The 16,295-nt window shown below is 42.2% G+C and overlaps 1 protein-coding gene across 2 annotated transcripts in view; it reads right to left on the bottom strand.

Annotated features, from left to right (window-relative positions):
* Nucleotides 1–471: 471 nt before the first annotated feature.
* The window catches only part of NSMCE4A (NSE4 homolog A, SMC5-SMC6 complex component), a 68,112-nt gene continuing 52,288 nt past the window's right edge, over nt 472–16,295 (bottom strand). For both annotated transcript variants that reach the window (XM_068259416.1, XM_068259415.1), the window contains exons 6-11: nt 13,376–13,466; nt 10,511–10,605; nt 8,468–8,516; nt 5,161–5,252; nt 4,630–4,712; nt 472–1,255 (exon numbers count right to left, since the gene is read on the bottom strand). In XM_068259416.1, coding sequence (XP_068115517.1) covers nt 4,662–4,712; nt 5,161–5,252; nt 8,468–8,516; nt 10,511–10,605; nt 13,376–13,466 — 378 coding nt within the window. In that variant the 3' untranslated portion in view covers nt 472–1,255; nt 4,630–4,661. The remainder of the gene's footprint in view (nt 1,256–4,629; nt 4,713–5,160; nt 5,253–8,467; nt 8,517–10,510; nt 10,606–13,375; nt 13,467–16,295) is intronic.

Below are 16,295 nucleotides of genomic sequence, written 5' to 3'. Positions count from 1 at the left end.
TTCCCTCCCCCTCCCTTTCCTACCTGTCCCCCCAGTGATCCGGGCTGCACAGGACGCTATCCGTCCTGTGCAGCCAGTGACAGGACGTCCTCTGTCACATGGCGGCGATCCCCGGCCGCTGATTGGCCGGGGATCGCCGATCTGCCTTACGGCGCTGCTGCGCAGCAGCGCCGTACAATGTAAACAAAGCGGATTATTTCCGCTTGTGTTTACATTTAGCCTGCGAGCAGCCATCGGCGGCCCGCAGGCTATTCACGGAGCCCCCCGCCGTGAATTGACAGGAAGCAGCCGCTCGCGCGAGCGGCTGCTTCCTGATTAATCAGCCTGCATCTGGCGACGCAGTACTACGTCGCTGGTCCTGCAGCTGCCACTTTGCCGACGCACGGTATAAGCGTGCGGTCGGCAAGTGGTTAATATAATAAAATAAGATACAGAAAAAAAAACAAAAAAAAAAAAACACAGAGACCATCCTTCTGAAACCGCATTTATTAACACCACAGATGAAAACCAAAGACTCCAAGAGCAGGTCTGTCCAATCTGAGGGAAAGTAAAAGCCAAACTATTTTCTAATGAAATGGAAGATATGAAAGCTGTGCTGTCATTTTCTAATCACAAAGCACTGGAAATAGAGATGCACCCAAATAAAATGTACAAAACCAGGAGCAGTGCTTTACCAAAAATGCAGCGCGCAGTGGGGGGGGGGGGGGGGGGGGGGCACAAAAGCCGCTTGCATTTTCTATTTCAGGTGTGAATGAGGCCTTACTCATACAAAGTGGAAACAAGTGCATTGGACTTGTGATATACAAAATATAGATAAAGAAGACTGCTTGAGAGCTCTGGGGATGACAGAAAAGGTTTCACCAAGTTATGCTTAGTGAATATCCCAGAGATATATTTTGCATTGCTATTAAAATATAAAAATGCATCTTGCACTCTCTTCCATTTGGTTTGCACCGGTCCTTAAATTGAAGTATTCTAGTGAAAATGGCAGTCAGTTTATGATGAGATGACGTTCCTGCCACAGTGGACCCCAAAATAGGTTTACTGGGTGCTTTTCCCCCCCTTCTATAAAACTAAACAAAGCTATCTCTATATTTCTTAAAATACCTCCAGAATGGTTTTCATTCAGTATTCCACAATTCAAACTAAATATAAATTAACTGTACAACATACAGGAAATATATACATAGGAAAACAAACAATTTTCAGATAAACTTATTGGAAAAAACTGGACTGATGCCAAACATCTCCAAACCTACAAAACACGAAAGAGAAACAAAATAAGTATTTTTATACTAAAAAAAAACCTCAAAGCAAAATGTAAGCATGCTGCACTGCTAAAATCACACTTGTACAGAGTAGCAAGCAATAGGATGGACAAGTGGGGCATGACATCAATGTGACAGGTCCCCAGGTACGATATAGATAGCTATACATCTGGTCCCTGTAGAGCAGGGGTCAGGAACCATTTTAGCTGAGAGCGCCATAAACGCCACATATTTAATAGATTTCCGTGGGAACCATACAATGTTTCAAACTGGAACAGTGCACATGCGCAGCAGAGTACTATGTCCCTGCTGCCATGGTGATGTGTATACAGTTGATCCTCGGGGCAGCTGAAGTGTCAGACAAGTCTTCAACCTCTCTTAGGGCTGGTTCAGATGGGCGTTTTTGTGGCGTTTAATGCAGCGTTTCAGACGCAGCGTTTTTTGGGATCTACTGCCATCCCATGCAAGTGAATGGGAGCGTTTAGAGCTGGCTTTTGCAGGCTTTCATGAAAGCCTGGCAGTAGATCCCAGCGTTGCGTCTAGTCTCAAAAGCAACATGCTGCTTTCAGAGGCAGTAAACGCAAGGAAACAATAGTAGAGACCAGAACTGCTAGCCTTGAACGCTTTTCAAAAGCTTTCAAAAGCTAGCTTTTAAACGCTGGCGTTTAAACGCTGGCGTTTGAACGCAATGCCAAGCAAAAGCTCAGCAGACGCCCGTGTGAACCAGCCCTTAGGTTTCAGCATAATCAGCGATTTCCCCAAGAGCCATACAGGAGAAACACTTGTAAAGTTTGTACAATTAGCTAGCTGACTTGGGGGTTGATTCACTTTGTAGGATGAGATCCCCGCACTTTGGCCCAATAGGCTGCCTGTCAAGTGACAACCTATTAGGCCAATCAACCTGCAGGGATCTCGTCCTACAAAGTCACTGGACCTGACACGGTCTAAGCCAGGCACCATCATGGCAACATTTAAAAAAAAAGGACCGGGGCTCAAAACACAGATAGCCAGTGGCTAACATCCCCCCCCCCCCAAAAAAATAAAATAAAATAAAAAAATTGTAGGTTCCACATATCCAACAGGCATGTGGGTTAAGACCCACTGCTGGCATCAAGGCCAACCTCCTATAGGGGTCCCTATGCTAACTGTGTATGCATCTGCATCCTACACATACAATGAGAGTGTCTGCTCTCAGGCTTTTATCCTATATCAGACGTGTGTCCGATTGCAAACTTACCTGAGGTCACCCACAGGGCCATGAGCCCCTAACCTTGTAGTGTGCAGTGTGACATCAGGGGAGCAGTGCCCCCTGTAGCTCAGCACACAAACAATACATTGGTAGTTAGTCAGGCTGATAACCATCATATGAGGAGCTCACAAGGCTGGGCAAATACACAGCACAATTTAAAGTGACACTGAAGTGAAAAAGAAAAAGAGACCCAGAATGAATTGTATGTGTAGTACGGATAATTAATAGAACATTAGTAGCAAAGAAAAATAGTGTCAATTTTCAGGTATATAGCTTTTTTTTTTATATAGCATTGCATCATTCTCTAATAATTGCAATTTCCACAATACACTCAGCAATTTAAATGATTTCACAGAGCAGGCTAGTGACACTGTTTCTTGTTGTTTCTGCAGAAAAAAAGTTCAATGAGAAAGTTGAGATAAGGGCTTCAAAAGACAGTGCTGTCAATGACTTTATAAAGTCACAGAGCTCACAGAAGCTCTTGCATAGATAACTGAAGTTAAGGCCAGTTCACACTTGGGGTATCTATTCATAAAAAAAAAAAAAAAAAAAAAAAGTGTTGTCGGTAATGAGAATCAGTGTGGGAAAACACCGCTGTCAGTATTTTACCCTTGTGTGGTCATTCATGAAAAAGTGCAAAGTTGCGATAGCAGTGCGGAGATTTCCCAAACTAGGCTGGCGGTAGGCTTGCGGAAACACAGGAAGCTGCTGAGTTGATACATTTCTCCGTGTTCTGCTCTACTGCAGCTGCCTGGGAGGTCTGTGTCTCCATTAACTCAGCATGGTTCTCGCCACATCCAAGGGAGAGGTAATCACCGCACAAGGTGGCGATTTATCGCTCTGCTCGGTAATGTCAGCTTTTCAAGCGGAAAGAGCCTTTATGGAGATTTTGCTAGGTGCTCAGTAAAGTCGGCTATATTCAGCATTTCCGCATGCGGAAATGCTTTATGAATGATACCCTTGGTGCTTAACCCACGATCGTGCTTGGCTCCGTGATTTGCGCTTGTGATTCACGTTCAATAGAAGAATCACAGCGCAATCACCCCCAAAACCCTGTATGCAGCGCATTTGTGACTGACAGAAATCGCAAATGCTGCTGTGTGAATGTATCCATAGGGATACATTAGTAGCATTGCTTTGCTGATTGCCGGAAATCAGCAAAGCACTGAAAAATCCCCCAATGTGAACTAGCGCTAACTCTTCCTGTACAGGAAATAAGAGACTCATATCTGTGCTAATGTTTAATTTCTTAGCTGTACTACACATACATAATTGTACACTGGGACAAAGTCACAGGCCAACCACAATGTCTACTGGCCACCTTCCTCTCTTATAAAGTTCCCAGGTGTCTAGTGGGCCTCCCTCCCCTATACAGTTCCCTAGTGTATAGTGCTTTCCTCCTACTTCCCTCATATGGCTTCCCTGGTGTTTTAGGGCTTCACTTCCAATATAGCTTTCCTGGTGGTCTTAGAGTGGGCCAAATATATTGCAGAGTGGAGAAACCATTTGAGGGTCGAATTTAATGGTTCTGAGGGCCAGATTTAGCCCGTGGGCTGGAGTTTGACATGTATGCTTTAAAGGGACCTGGGCTCAAAACACAAATAGCCACCAGCTAACATCCCAAAATAAAGGAGATGGTTAGTGCCACATAGCCAACAGGCACGTGGGTTAAGCAAAGGTACACCATTGGCAGGTGATGCAACAAGCAATCTTTTCTGAATAAAGTAGGGGGAGGCATGGGGGTGAAAACCACTTTACATACCCAATGCAGAAAGACAGGGATGAACTGAAGAGTCGGTGCTGATGCAGCGGAATGCACCGAGGCCTTTCCTATGGCCTAATGCACCAGGCATTAGGCCATAGGAAAGGCCTCAGTGCATTCCGCTGCATCAGCACTGACGATGAGATCTTCTGGCACATTTACTGCCAGATCGATTTCCAATCAATTTTCCATACAAGTGAATGGAAAACTGATTGGAAATCAGATTGGACATGTTTTAAATTTATTTGGCAGTAAATCTGCCAGAAAATATCATAGTGTGTACAAGGCATAAGAGTACACCTCAGTGAACAATATAGACAGCAGGAATTACACAACACGAATATACTTACAAAATCTTGCTATGGCAGCAACAAGGCATTATTCAAGGTGGTGGGATCATAGGCTCTGTTATTTCAAACGTTTCTATTATCTCCTATAGAGGATAAATAAATATGGCCATTACAATCGGTTTCATTGTATATGTAATATCCTGAATAAAGCAGCACCATACAAATGCCCAGTCAGCTCCCTGTATTCAGGTTCCCCATTCATACAGAAAAGCATTCAGGGACAGACACACTCGTGTGGCTAAGTGGGTTACCAAGGAAAACATTTCCCAACTAGCGAGGATATGAGAATGCCAAGGAAAACACAATCACAGTAACCAGTCAGGTTCACTAATGATCACACTTTCCCCGGAAAAATAAATCTAAAAAGGTACGTATACACTGAAACTTAATGCACAACCAATCGACCAACCACACGACTTGTTTGCAAGACCATTATGTACGCAGCGCTGACCAACTAAACAACCAACTCAGAAAAGTTTAGTATCACACTAAAATGAGTGGTTCTAATTCAAAAGAGGTTAGGAGAATCACCTTCCAGTCTTGTTGGCTAAGGCCGATGACCGCTTGATGCCTGGTTTGATTGTCTTTGTCAGCCTGTGACTCAGATTCTTGTGCAACAGGTTCTGCAAGAGGATAAAGAACAGGCTAATTAATGGAGTCATAACTTCTTAAGCATTTATACATTGGTGACCTCTTCTGCAGCACTGTACTGAGTACACTGAGAAGTTCATGTCACTTCCTGTCCCCTCAGAGACTCACAACATGAGGCCCCTTTACACTCAAGGGTGTTGATGCAAGAAAGCACAGTAATATTGCCGTGCACAGACCTCACGACAATAATACCCTTACTACCGGCACTGTGCACAGCAACTTACGCCGTTAGTGTGACCCATCAAACTTGACTAGCAACCATTGCTATGGTAACGCACATTACCATTAGCAGCGGTCACACTAATCACTTAACTTGTGGTACACACTGCCAATAGTAAGTGTAATATTGCCATGTGATGTCTGTGCATGGTAATATTAACTTGCTTTACTGCATTAGGCCCAAAAGTCACTTCCTTAAAAAGGAACTCCAGTGAAAATGTAATGAAAAAAGGGCTTCATTTTTATAATTATGTATAAATTATTTAGTCAGCGTTTGCCCATTGTAAAATCATTCCTCTCCCCGAGTTACATTCTGACATTTATCACATGGTGACTTTTACTGCTGGCAGGTGATGTCAGTGGGAGAAAGAGACGGCACACCACTGAATGCAGCAAAATCCGGCTGAGACAAGGCACCGGCAAAGATACAGGTTCGTTAACCTGACACACTTGTTCTCTGTGCAACAGTTGATGCAAGATGTCAGTGGGAGTAGCTGCTGCTTGCCTTTTTGACAGTAGGAAACAGCTGTTTTCTCAATGCAACAAGGCTCCCACAGTATGATGTCAGAACCATGGTCCTAACACCACACAGAGGGGTTTCACCACAATATCAGCCATGCGGCGCCCCCTGATAATCCATTTGTGAAAAGGAAAAGATTTCTCATGTGAAAGGGGGTATCAGCTACTGATTGGAATGAAGTTCAATTCTTGGTTACGGTTTCTCTCATGTCAAGAGCCATATGACCCAGTAGGTTTCTGGAACATAAAAGGAAAACAGAGTGCCTGTGCCTCTTTAGATGAGTGATCGTGTTTAGGTTTTGTTCAGCCATTATAAATATGTTAAAAGCTACTCCTCTTGCGCATATCTTTTATTACATGGACTGTAAAACTCTGATTTCACAGTAGTGCCCCTTTAAAGTTTAAACAACGCAAATTGATTGGCTGTCCTGCTGATCCTCTGCTTCTACTTTCAGCTATAGTCACTGAACAAGCATGCAGATCAGATGTTCTGACTGGGTTATCCACATGCTTGTTTCAAGCATGTGATTCAGACGCTACTGAGGCCAAAGAGATCAGTAGTGCTGCCAAGGAACTGGTATTGTTTAAAAGGAAAATACATCAGCCTCCATATCACTCACTTCAGGTGTCTTTTAAACATGGTGCACCAAACCAGTGTTCCAATATCAATTGGTGCAGAAAAGTAGCATGGTTTTCCTTTTGAAAAGGGAATATGTCATTTTTCTTCATTTTTTTTAATTTATGGAGTCTGGTTCTTAAATCTTAGCTGAAAAAGATTATTTTTTTCTGATTAAGATAAAAAAAAAAAGCTGACAATTTGATGGATAAGATGATGTTTTAAAGCAAAGCAGAACTAAAATAAACTTATGAGACCATTGAGGTATAACAGTACTGTTATAAAGAACTTTCCTGCAGTGTCATTTTTAGTATAAGTGCTGAATCTCTAGGATTGAATTGTAAATGGCAGCCATGACTGTCTGATGTAAAAATCGTTTTCAGCTGCAAACAAGAAATAGCAGTTTGAACTAGACAGCCCTGTCTTGTTATCTGTAGCATTTCATCTCTTCTGGAGAGACGAGGCTGAATTTGACTGCTGTTCAATTGCCTCATTTGAAGAGATAACATGGACTTTAGACAAAGTATCAGTAGGACTAGTACTATGGGTACCCATGTTCATCTCATGGTGTCCCTAAGATGGGAAAAAAAATAAAATAAAAGTATACATATATCCACTACATACGCCTGGGGCTTCCTCTAGCCCAATTTGGGCTTATCGGTCCCTCTAGCTAATTTAGCTAATCGGCACAGGCTCAGTCCAACCGTGCATGCTCCTCTGAGCATTACACCTGCGCAGGCAACTGGAGCGTGATAGGGGGCGTACATGGCCAAGCCAAGAATGAGCAGTTCCCCCACTGGCTGGATTACCGGGCCATCTAGCTGAGAATTAAGGCTGACTGGGAGGACAGCGAGGGACCAATGAGTGTGAAGGGGGCTGGAGGAAGCGCCAGATATGTGTATATTTTTCCATCTCATGTTTACTTTAATGTGTAGCTAAACTAAAATTTTTCTGAGAAATATATAAAACATCCAGTTATATCAAGGAGGCATACAAGCCATTCAGTAATTCATTGCTAAGTGAAGTGTCCTTTCTACAATTTTTGTGACGGTCCTCGTCATGCAATGAGGTACAAGGCAAGCTTTGGTTTTCAGATTTACCATACAATTCCTTTAACCACTTCGCATCCAGACCTTGTTTTGTACTTATTGACCAGAGCAGTTTTGACAGTTTAGCTATGTCCCTATTTAATCAGAAATAACTTTATCCCTACTTATGACACAGAAATGAAATATATATTGTTTTTTTCAAGACAAACTAGGCTTTCATTGTATGCCATTTTTTCCCTCAAACTATTTTGTTTTCTATGAATTTTAATGGGAAAACAAAGGAAAAAAATAGAAAAAAACATGTATTTTTCAGTTTTACCAATTCCAGTTTAAAAATAAAAAGTGCTACTGTAGATTAAAAACACAAATTTTGTTTGGCTATTCTTACTGCTTATCACCAAACTTAGATTATGTTCTGGTCACAATTTATGGTGAAGATATTTGATTCTGAAATAATGCTACAGAGTGTTTTTCACTATGAAATGAGAAAATACAAGTATTTTTAATAGTAAAAATCAATCTCATTAGCTCAGGAAACTTATATTCCCATTCACCAATTAGTGCTGCATCAGATAGTGCCAGAAATGTGCACAGGAGCAAGCCCAATCCTGCACAGCACTGCTTCTGCTACAAGACGTATATCTACTGACCTGTGGCTTAGATGACGTCCCAGAGGACGTATATCTACTGACCTGTGGACGAAGTGGTTAAATTCCCCTATACATGCATAACTGGATATTTGAAATGAAAGGAAGTCAGTTTTTAATCTCAGCTTCATCCTTACCTATTACAGGCAGCTTGTCCTGATCAAGCTTAATTCTTGCAAACCCATCCTACAATAAAAAAAAAAAAAAAAAAGTTATAAGTTTGAAGAAAGGCAGAGAGATAGAACGCTACAACCCCCTGGCAACGGTGGTGCCTGGCAAGCCCTCCACAGGGCAACATGCAGAAGTACAAAGAAAGACTGCAGCACACCATGGTGAGTTCAAATCCAGGGAACTTTTATTAGGCACATGCAAACAGAGAGATAAGGCAGCTGACGCATGTCAGACACGCAGGTCCTTAGCCACAGCTCATACTATGACTAAGGACCTGCGTGTCAAACGAGTCAGCTGCCTTTTGCATGTGCCTAATAAAATTTCCCTGGATTTTAATTCACCATTAACCTTCTTGAATGTATAAGTTTATAATAGAAGAAAACATGGAACACAAGCAGCTAAGAATACAATTCATATCCGGGGCAATCCGGGGAGTGCTGCCGTGAGAGGCAGAGCTTTCAGCTGCAGCTCTGCCTCTCTACGCATCTATCAGCGCCTCTCCCCCACCCCTCTCTTCGAGGAGCGGGGGAGATCTGCCGCTGATGGACACGCAAGGAGGCAGAGCTGCAGCCGAAAGCTCTGCCTCCTACAGCAGCAAAATCCACGACCAAGAAAGGGGGGGGGGGGGGGAGGGGGGGAATTTAGTTAGATTTCAGCCACGGGAATGTGGCATTTTAGTTAGGGCAGTAATGTTTAAGAGAATTTTATAATAAAAAGCTGATTTTTAGACTTTTGAGACTTCAGTGTCTCTTTAAAAAGATACCAGTTGCCTGGCAGTCCTGCTGATCACTTTGGCTGCAGCAGTGTCTGGATCACACCTAAAAAAAAAAAAAAGTCAGTCAGACTTCAGTCAAAGCATCTGATCTGCAACCTTGTTCAGGGTCTATGGACAAATGTATTGGAGCCAGACGATCAACAGGACAGCCAGGAAATCTGTATGGCTTAAAAATAAATAAATATGTCAGCCTCTATATCTCTGCCAGTTCAGGTGTACTTTAAATTACTGCTGGTTACAGTTTAGGCTGGGATCACACTTTCTGTAAGTTGTGCCATGTGTATCTCTGCATTTTGGGAATTGCATTTTTGTAGGTTTTCATTTGCATTTTTCATGCAAATTTTAATAATTTTCCATTTTATCATGAGGAAAAAAAAAAAGGCATACTATTTGCGTGCCTGTGGGTAAGTATTATATACACACACATACCATAATTTACATACAATGCCATTGTAATCACTACTGGGCTTAAGGCGCGTACACACGCCTGACTTTTTCCAACTACAGGTCGTCAGACCCGCCCGCGGGGCAGTCGTTCTGACAGAGGCGTGTGTTCAAGCTGTCAGACTGATAAGACTGCAAAACCTCAAAATAAACTACTACACACTCATGCAAATCCTCATACGAATCCACTTACAAAAATCATGCAGCAATTAATGCTGTCCCTACAGCCAAGTTAAAAGCTGGGATCTTTGTTACAATAATAAAGTCTCTTGCATAGTCACATACACCGCGTAGAGGTAGCCCAGTGCCGTATGGGTCCTAACATGCGTGCATGTTTGTGCTATGCATGTTACAGGGCCGGAGTTTGGACACGTACGACACTTGCTTAGTCACACTGCGTAGAGGTAGCCCAGAGACTTTATTCTTGTAACAAAGATCCTAGCTTTTAACTTAGCTGTAGGGACAGCATTGATTGCTGCATGATTTTTGTAAGTGTACGTGCCTTTAATTCGCCAATTTTTAAGCCACTGGAAATTACAAACTATAAAGCAAGAATAATTGATATTGCCAGTGTTTGCCTGCTCAATTATATGGAATTAAGATTTGTATATTACTGCACTCAGTTCTGGGATTCTTGGAATGTTAAGCGTGAACACACAGCATAACACACCACAAAACTGCTTAGTGTATTGAAGAATACAAATGTGGGCAGAGTACAACACTACTCTAGCAGACAGACAAAGACCAGCAGTTGTCAAAAAAGCACGGCCTAATGGTTAAACAAACTTACCCGAATAATGAAGGAAACATGAAAGATGTTCTCTACTGTACGTGCAAAAGAATTTGGATCAATAACAAAATCAAAGAAGGATATGGGAGTATCCGCTGAAAGGAGCAATAAGAAAATGAATGGTTAAGGGGAAATAGATTTGGCATTTTAAAATTATGTAAAAAACAGATTTTGCATTTTGATTCAGAATGCAGCACAGCTGCAATCTTTGGTAATACTGCATTAGCCCTATTCGCTGCGCTAAATGGAACGGACATTACTGTCAACACGTAACAGGAACCTGAGGTGTGAGACCTACGGAAGCGCGTGTATCAAAAAAGGGCGCCTGGAAAAAAGGGCGCGGGGTATAGCCGAAATTTTAAGTTTTAATGCAAAACCATATTTTTCTTTTAAGGGGTTGTAAACGAAAATTTAGTGCTAAATAGGTGAAATAAACGGAAATGAAATGGCAAAATACCGTCTATAACAAACGAATTCTGAAAAGAAACGTCAAATATCGTCTATAACAAAAACAATATTTACACTTGTATTAAGCATAGCAATGCAATGGTAGGTTTTACAGATATTTTACTGTAATTATACCAAACTGTAAGCTCACACAGATCTTTCTCTATCCCTAACCCCTAGACCCCTCTTTGTTTAAATATACATAATTTAATAAATTGTATATATTACATATATTGTGCTGTAACTATACCTAACCTTACTCACACAGAGCCCTCCCTGTACCTATCCCTAACCCCTAGACCCCCCTGGTGGTGCCTAACCCTAAGACCCCCCCCTGGTGGTGCCTAACCCTAAGACCCCCCTGGTGGTGCCTAACCCTAAGACCCCCCCTGGTGGTGCCTAACCCTAAGACCCCCCCCTGGTGGTGCCTAACCCTAAGACCCCCCCCTGGTGGTGCCTAACCCTAAGACCCCCATGGTTGCATATATTATACTGTAACTATACCTAACCCTCCCTGTACCTATCCCTAACCCCTAGACCCCCCCTGGTAATGCCTAAACCTAACCATCCCCACCGCACAAACACCCTAAACACATATAAACAATATATTTAATCCTTAAAATACTTCTCTACAAATAACATGAATAAAATAATCTATATATTTGTAATAGAATAAATAGCCTTAAAATTACGTATACATTAATATTATAAATTGAGTAAAGTATATATTAATATATACAATACAATAGATAGCCTTACAAGCATTAGAAATCTTAAAATAACAGTAACATTAAAAGCGTTATTTTAGTAACTATAATCAACGCATTATAAGTGTAAAAACAAAGTTAATACCAAAAGCGATGTATTTCTAATACAATAAGGTTGAAAACGGTATTTACGCATTATACATATGAACATTTTTTTTTTTAAATGATCAAAGAAGTGTAAACGAAAATTTGGTTGTTATACTTTTGTAAGCGAAATTTTTAAACTAAATAATAAGTAAAAACTGATACAAGTGAAACTTAAAAACGAAAAAATAAGTATAACACAAACTCAAAACGAACTTGCAAACGATATTTGTTATAAACCTGATTCTGTAAACGAAAAAATTTGTTAACGCAATCCCTGTAACCGCTATTTCTCGGGCGCCCTTTTTTCCTGTCGGGCGCCGAATAGCCGATATTTTGCATTGCAGTCTATGGCGGGGCCATTTTTGTCCACTATCCCTGTGCGCCCTTTTTTTTACTAGCACCTACGGAAGCTGCCATCAGTCCTGCTGATCTTTCTGGTCAGTGGGGTCCAAATCCCACCTGAAACAAGCATGCAGCTAATCGTCAGATTTGTTATAGACCTCTGATCACCATGCTTGTTCATGGTCAATGGCTTAAAGTATTAGAGTCAGGATCAACAGGACAGCCGGGCAATGTGCGTTATTTAAAAGGAAACAAACATGCCAGCCTCCATATCCCTCTCACCTCGGGTTCCCTTTGATGATGCAACAGTTTTGTAGAGAAGAAAAAACATCCTCCAGATGCAGAAACCTCCCATACTACTGAAACAAAGCTCAGAGGAAAATTGCATCTCACACCTTTATAGCCTTTCATAAAACCTCACTTGCTTGTGTGGTCTGAGTTACACACTGCAACTAGAACATCTGATCTGCCTGCGATCTGAGGCTGCAAAGTGGCCTCCACAGGATCTGCTTACTATGCATATACTTAGAAACTTGAAAGTTTCTAAGTGCTAATAAATCATAATGTTAAACGTTACAACTTTTAATGCATGAATCAATTTACAGAAAGTATATAGCTTCTAGTATGGCCAGGCTGGAATCCCACGGACTAAAGTTAGGGGATGTTGTAGGATCCAAATAAGACGTTGTCTATGTTCTAACTACTAGAAACCAGTAGCTATACCGGAGGAATTTGTTGCCACTGCCACAGATAAGGTCTAGTACATCTAGGCTGATATTTACTTCCAGTTTGATCAATTATCCATGGGTGCAGCACAAAAAGGAGCAAACCACTGGATGGAAAAAACCATCCTACACATGTGTATGGTGATTTAGCAGCCTTACCTGATAGATCATCAATTCACTATACCCCCCCCCCCCCCCCCCCCCCTTCACCCAGCCCACAGCAAGCTGCTTAGTTGGCCCTCCTACGATCCCCATAGCAACTTAGCTTGTAGGCTAGGGATGTCTCTGTACAACACTAAAACTGTTGGCGGTTGGATGGAGTCCTGATCCATGTGGGCGACAGTAATTGTGCATGTAAAAACGCATCTTTACACTTTCATCTATGTACTTTGCAAACTGCTTGTAAGCCTCGAGAGTTTAATACAGCAAAAAGTTTACTTAGTCCTTAATATATGAGGAGCTAGCTCTTCAAATTCTCAAAAATATTCCAAACTTACGTTCTTCATTGTGATATCTCTGCAGGTAACCCAGAATACGCTCCACTTCCTTCTCTGTGGCTTCTTGATGAGAGGTTTCCATTTCTTTCAGCTGCGGAGATGGAGACAGATGCCCAGCACATTAGCCACTTAATATTTTCTCAGCTGCACGGTGCCATTTACAAATGCCAACTGCCAAATTCCTTTTCCATGCAGTAACAACTCCTGAAACAGACCTCTCCAAAGGAACCAGTACTACAATACAGGGGCTCCCATCACTCCTTTACAAAGTTAGACTAATAGATTACGGATTGCAGCATCCAAATAGAAACCACAAATCGATGGGATGAGGTGGGACTTCGCGAGTGCACAGATGCATGAGGGGTAGGGAAGAGAACTGCAGGGTGGAGGAGGGGTACACCTTCCCTCTTCCTTAAAACACCAGTAAACTGTGTGCTCCAAGGAGATAGTGGTGGTAATCGTTTTGAGCTTCATACAGTCAGGATTCAAATTTGTTCAGTCAAAAAAGAAAATCCACCACTGCAGTGAATGAAGTTAACCATTTAATCGTTCCCAGACTGTTCATGAGTGTGCATTCAGCGAGGCAATTCAAAAAAAAGGAAAAATACAGTCCTACCATTAGGTGCGATAGATGGCAGTGGGTGCCTAGGCTGCCCAAATCACACCCTGCACCCACTGCAATCCATCACACCTAATGGTAGGACTCATGAACAGTCTGGGAACGATTAAATGGTTAACTTCATTTACTGCAGTGCCGGATTTTCTCTTTTTAACTTAAGTATGTGACTGTGTTTATATCCTGAGCACACAGTGTAGCACCATAGTAGTTTTATCATATGCCATTCCTGCCGGTTCACAACAGGCTGCTTATCCTGCGTAGTGCCGACTAGTTACTCTCTCTTTGTTGGGCTGTAAGGATTCATATTGGTACATATCCTCATGGGGGGGGGGGGATGGGTTCCGTACTGTTTATTGGGGGGGGGGGGGGGGGGGTTCTGTACTGTTTAGGCTATGTTCACAGTGGTGTGCTGTGGGTACCTTATAACGCGGCTTGCAATTTACCGTATTTGCCACCAAGTAAGACACTCTCCCCCGTCTCAGTGTCTCTGGCTAACCGGTGTATAATTAGCATTGTAGTGGCTGAGTTTCACCTAATCCAAGGCTCCCGCAGGGATCGCAGACCTCTCACACTGCTCCTCTAGCATTGGCACCTGCTAAACCCATTATCAGCAAACGCTGTCACTATGATAGGAGAGGTCTGCGATACCCGCGAGAGTCATGGATTACGCAACATTCTGCCACTACACTAATTATACAACAGGGAGCAGGAGGGAGAGGAGACACAGGAGCAGCAGACACATATTGGGGGGGGGGCGGAGGTTAGTGGAAACAGAAGGGGACACAGGACGACACCAATTGGGCGAGAACATCTACAAGACGCTTCTGGAACATGGATGCACCAGGTTTACTATATTTTTTCCCCCTGTTTTTTGCAGTCTAAACCTAGGTGCATCTTATATTCCAGAGAGTCTTATGGCAGCAAATAAGGTGCCACCTATGTGAGGTTTACAGTGCGGTGCAATACCATGTGGCATCCCAACACACTGCATGTAGTGTGCAAGCCAAAACAGCATGCGTTAACAGTGGCAATGAAGCACACTTCTCATTGGCTGCATGCTTTACTGCACAATGACACCCACCCACAAAACACCCACAGCAATTTTCCATGAGGAGATGTCCTAGTAGTCCTTTATTGATGAGGCAATCTCCAGAAGAAAAAGGAGTACAGGGGTGAGTTATGACCAGTACCTTATTCTCAGAATAGGATAGAAAACCCAGACAGCCTACCCAATAGAGTTTTTCTAGAGGTCCTTCAGGACCAATGTTTAACCTGAGATAATGAGCCCAATGCACTATATAGTACGGTAACTTGTACTGTTACTAGGGCAACAGGAGCACCAGCCGTCAACCCATTAGTGACACACGCGGTACCGGAATAACACACACATTGCTCTGGGAAAGCGCACAGTAATGCAGGTGCCACTAATGGGTTAACAGCCAATGCCCCTCCCCCCCCCCCATGCTAGTAATGGTTAAATACTTGTGCATGGTAACTTCACCTTACTTTAGTGCAGGCCCAATTAGCTCCATTCCTAAGGAAACTGTTTCATATGCAACTTTTAGTAAAGCGGTGTTTGCTCCCCAAAAAGCTTTTCTTATCGAGGTCATTAGTTGTAGGATTTCCAGAACAGTACTTATTGTCATCCTGCAATAAAGTGTTTGTATACACCAGAAGTTACACAATACAGTAATTTAGCTTTCTGCAAACACAGCTGACAACGGTTTCCAGGATGCACAGATTCCCTTTCAGTGAGATCAACAGCATATTTTGTATGGACCCTTCACTCAACCTTTAACATTTATATATGGACCAGTTTGTGTCCTGTCAATTAGTTGGGACTTCGGTAATTGGCAAACACGAACACTTGTTCCCAATGTTAAGAAAAAAAAAGTTGAAAAAAATAATTTTAGTTTTTAGCCATTATAGTTTTAATGTAATACATGCTACTATAATTAAAAACGTATATTTTATTTGCCCATTTTTCCCGTTATTACACCATTTAAAGAGGAACTCTATTGAAAATAATGTAGTAAAAAAAGTGCTTCATTTTTTACCATAATTATGTATAAATGATTTAGTCAGTGTTTGCTCATTGTAAAATCTTTCCTCTCCCAGATTCACATTCTGACATGTATTACATGGTGACATTGTTACTGTGGGCAGGTCCTTGCTGTTTTGGCTGTTAGAGACAGCTGTAAACAGCTAATTCCTGTCTGAACATTGTTACATTGTGGCAGTTTGCCCATAGTACCGCGGGTACTCAGACGACCTTGTGGGAGGGGTTTCAGCACAAAGTCA

Source organism: Hyperolius riggenbachi, chromosome 10 (genome assembly GCF_040937935.1).
Source record: "Hyperolius riggenbachi isolate aHypRig1 chromosome 10, aHypRig1.pri, whole genome shotgun sequence".
Classification (NCBI taxonomy): domain Eukaryota; kingdom Metazoa; phylum Chordata; class Amphibia; order Anura; family Hyperoliidae; genus Hyperolius; species Hyperolius riggenbachi.
The sequence above is the reverse complement of the archived record's forward strand: the minus strand, read 5'-3'. Positions and strand labels throughout refer to the sequence as shown.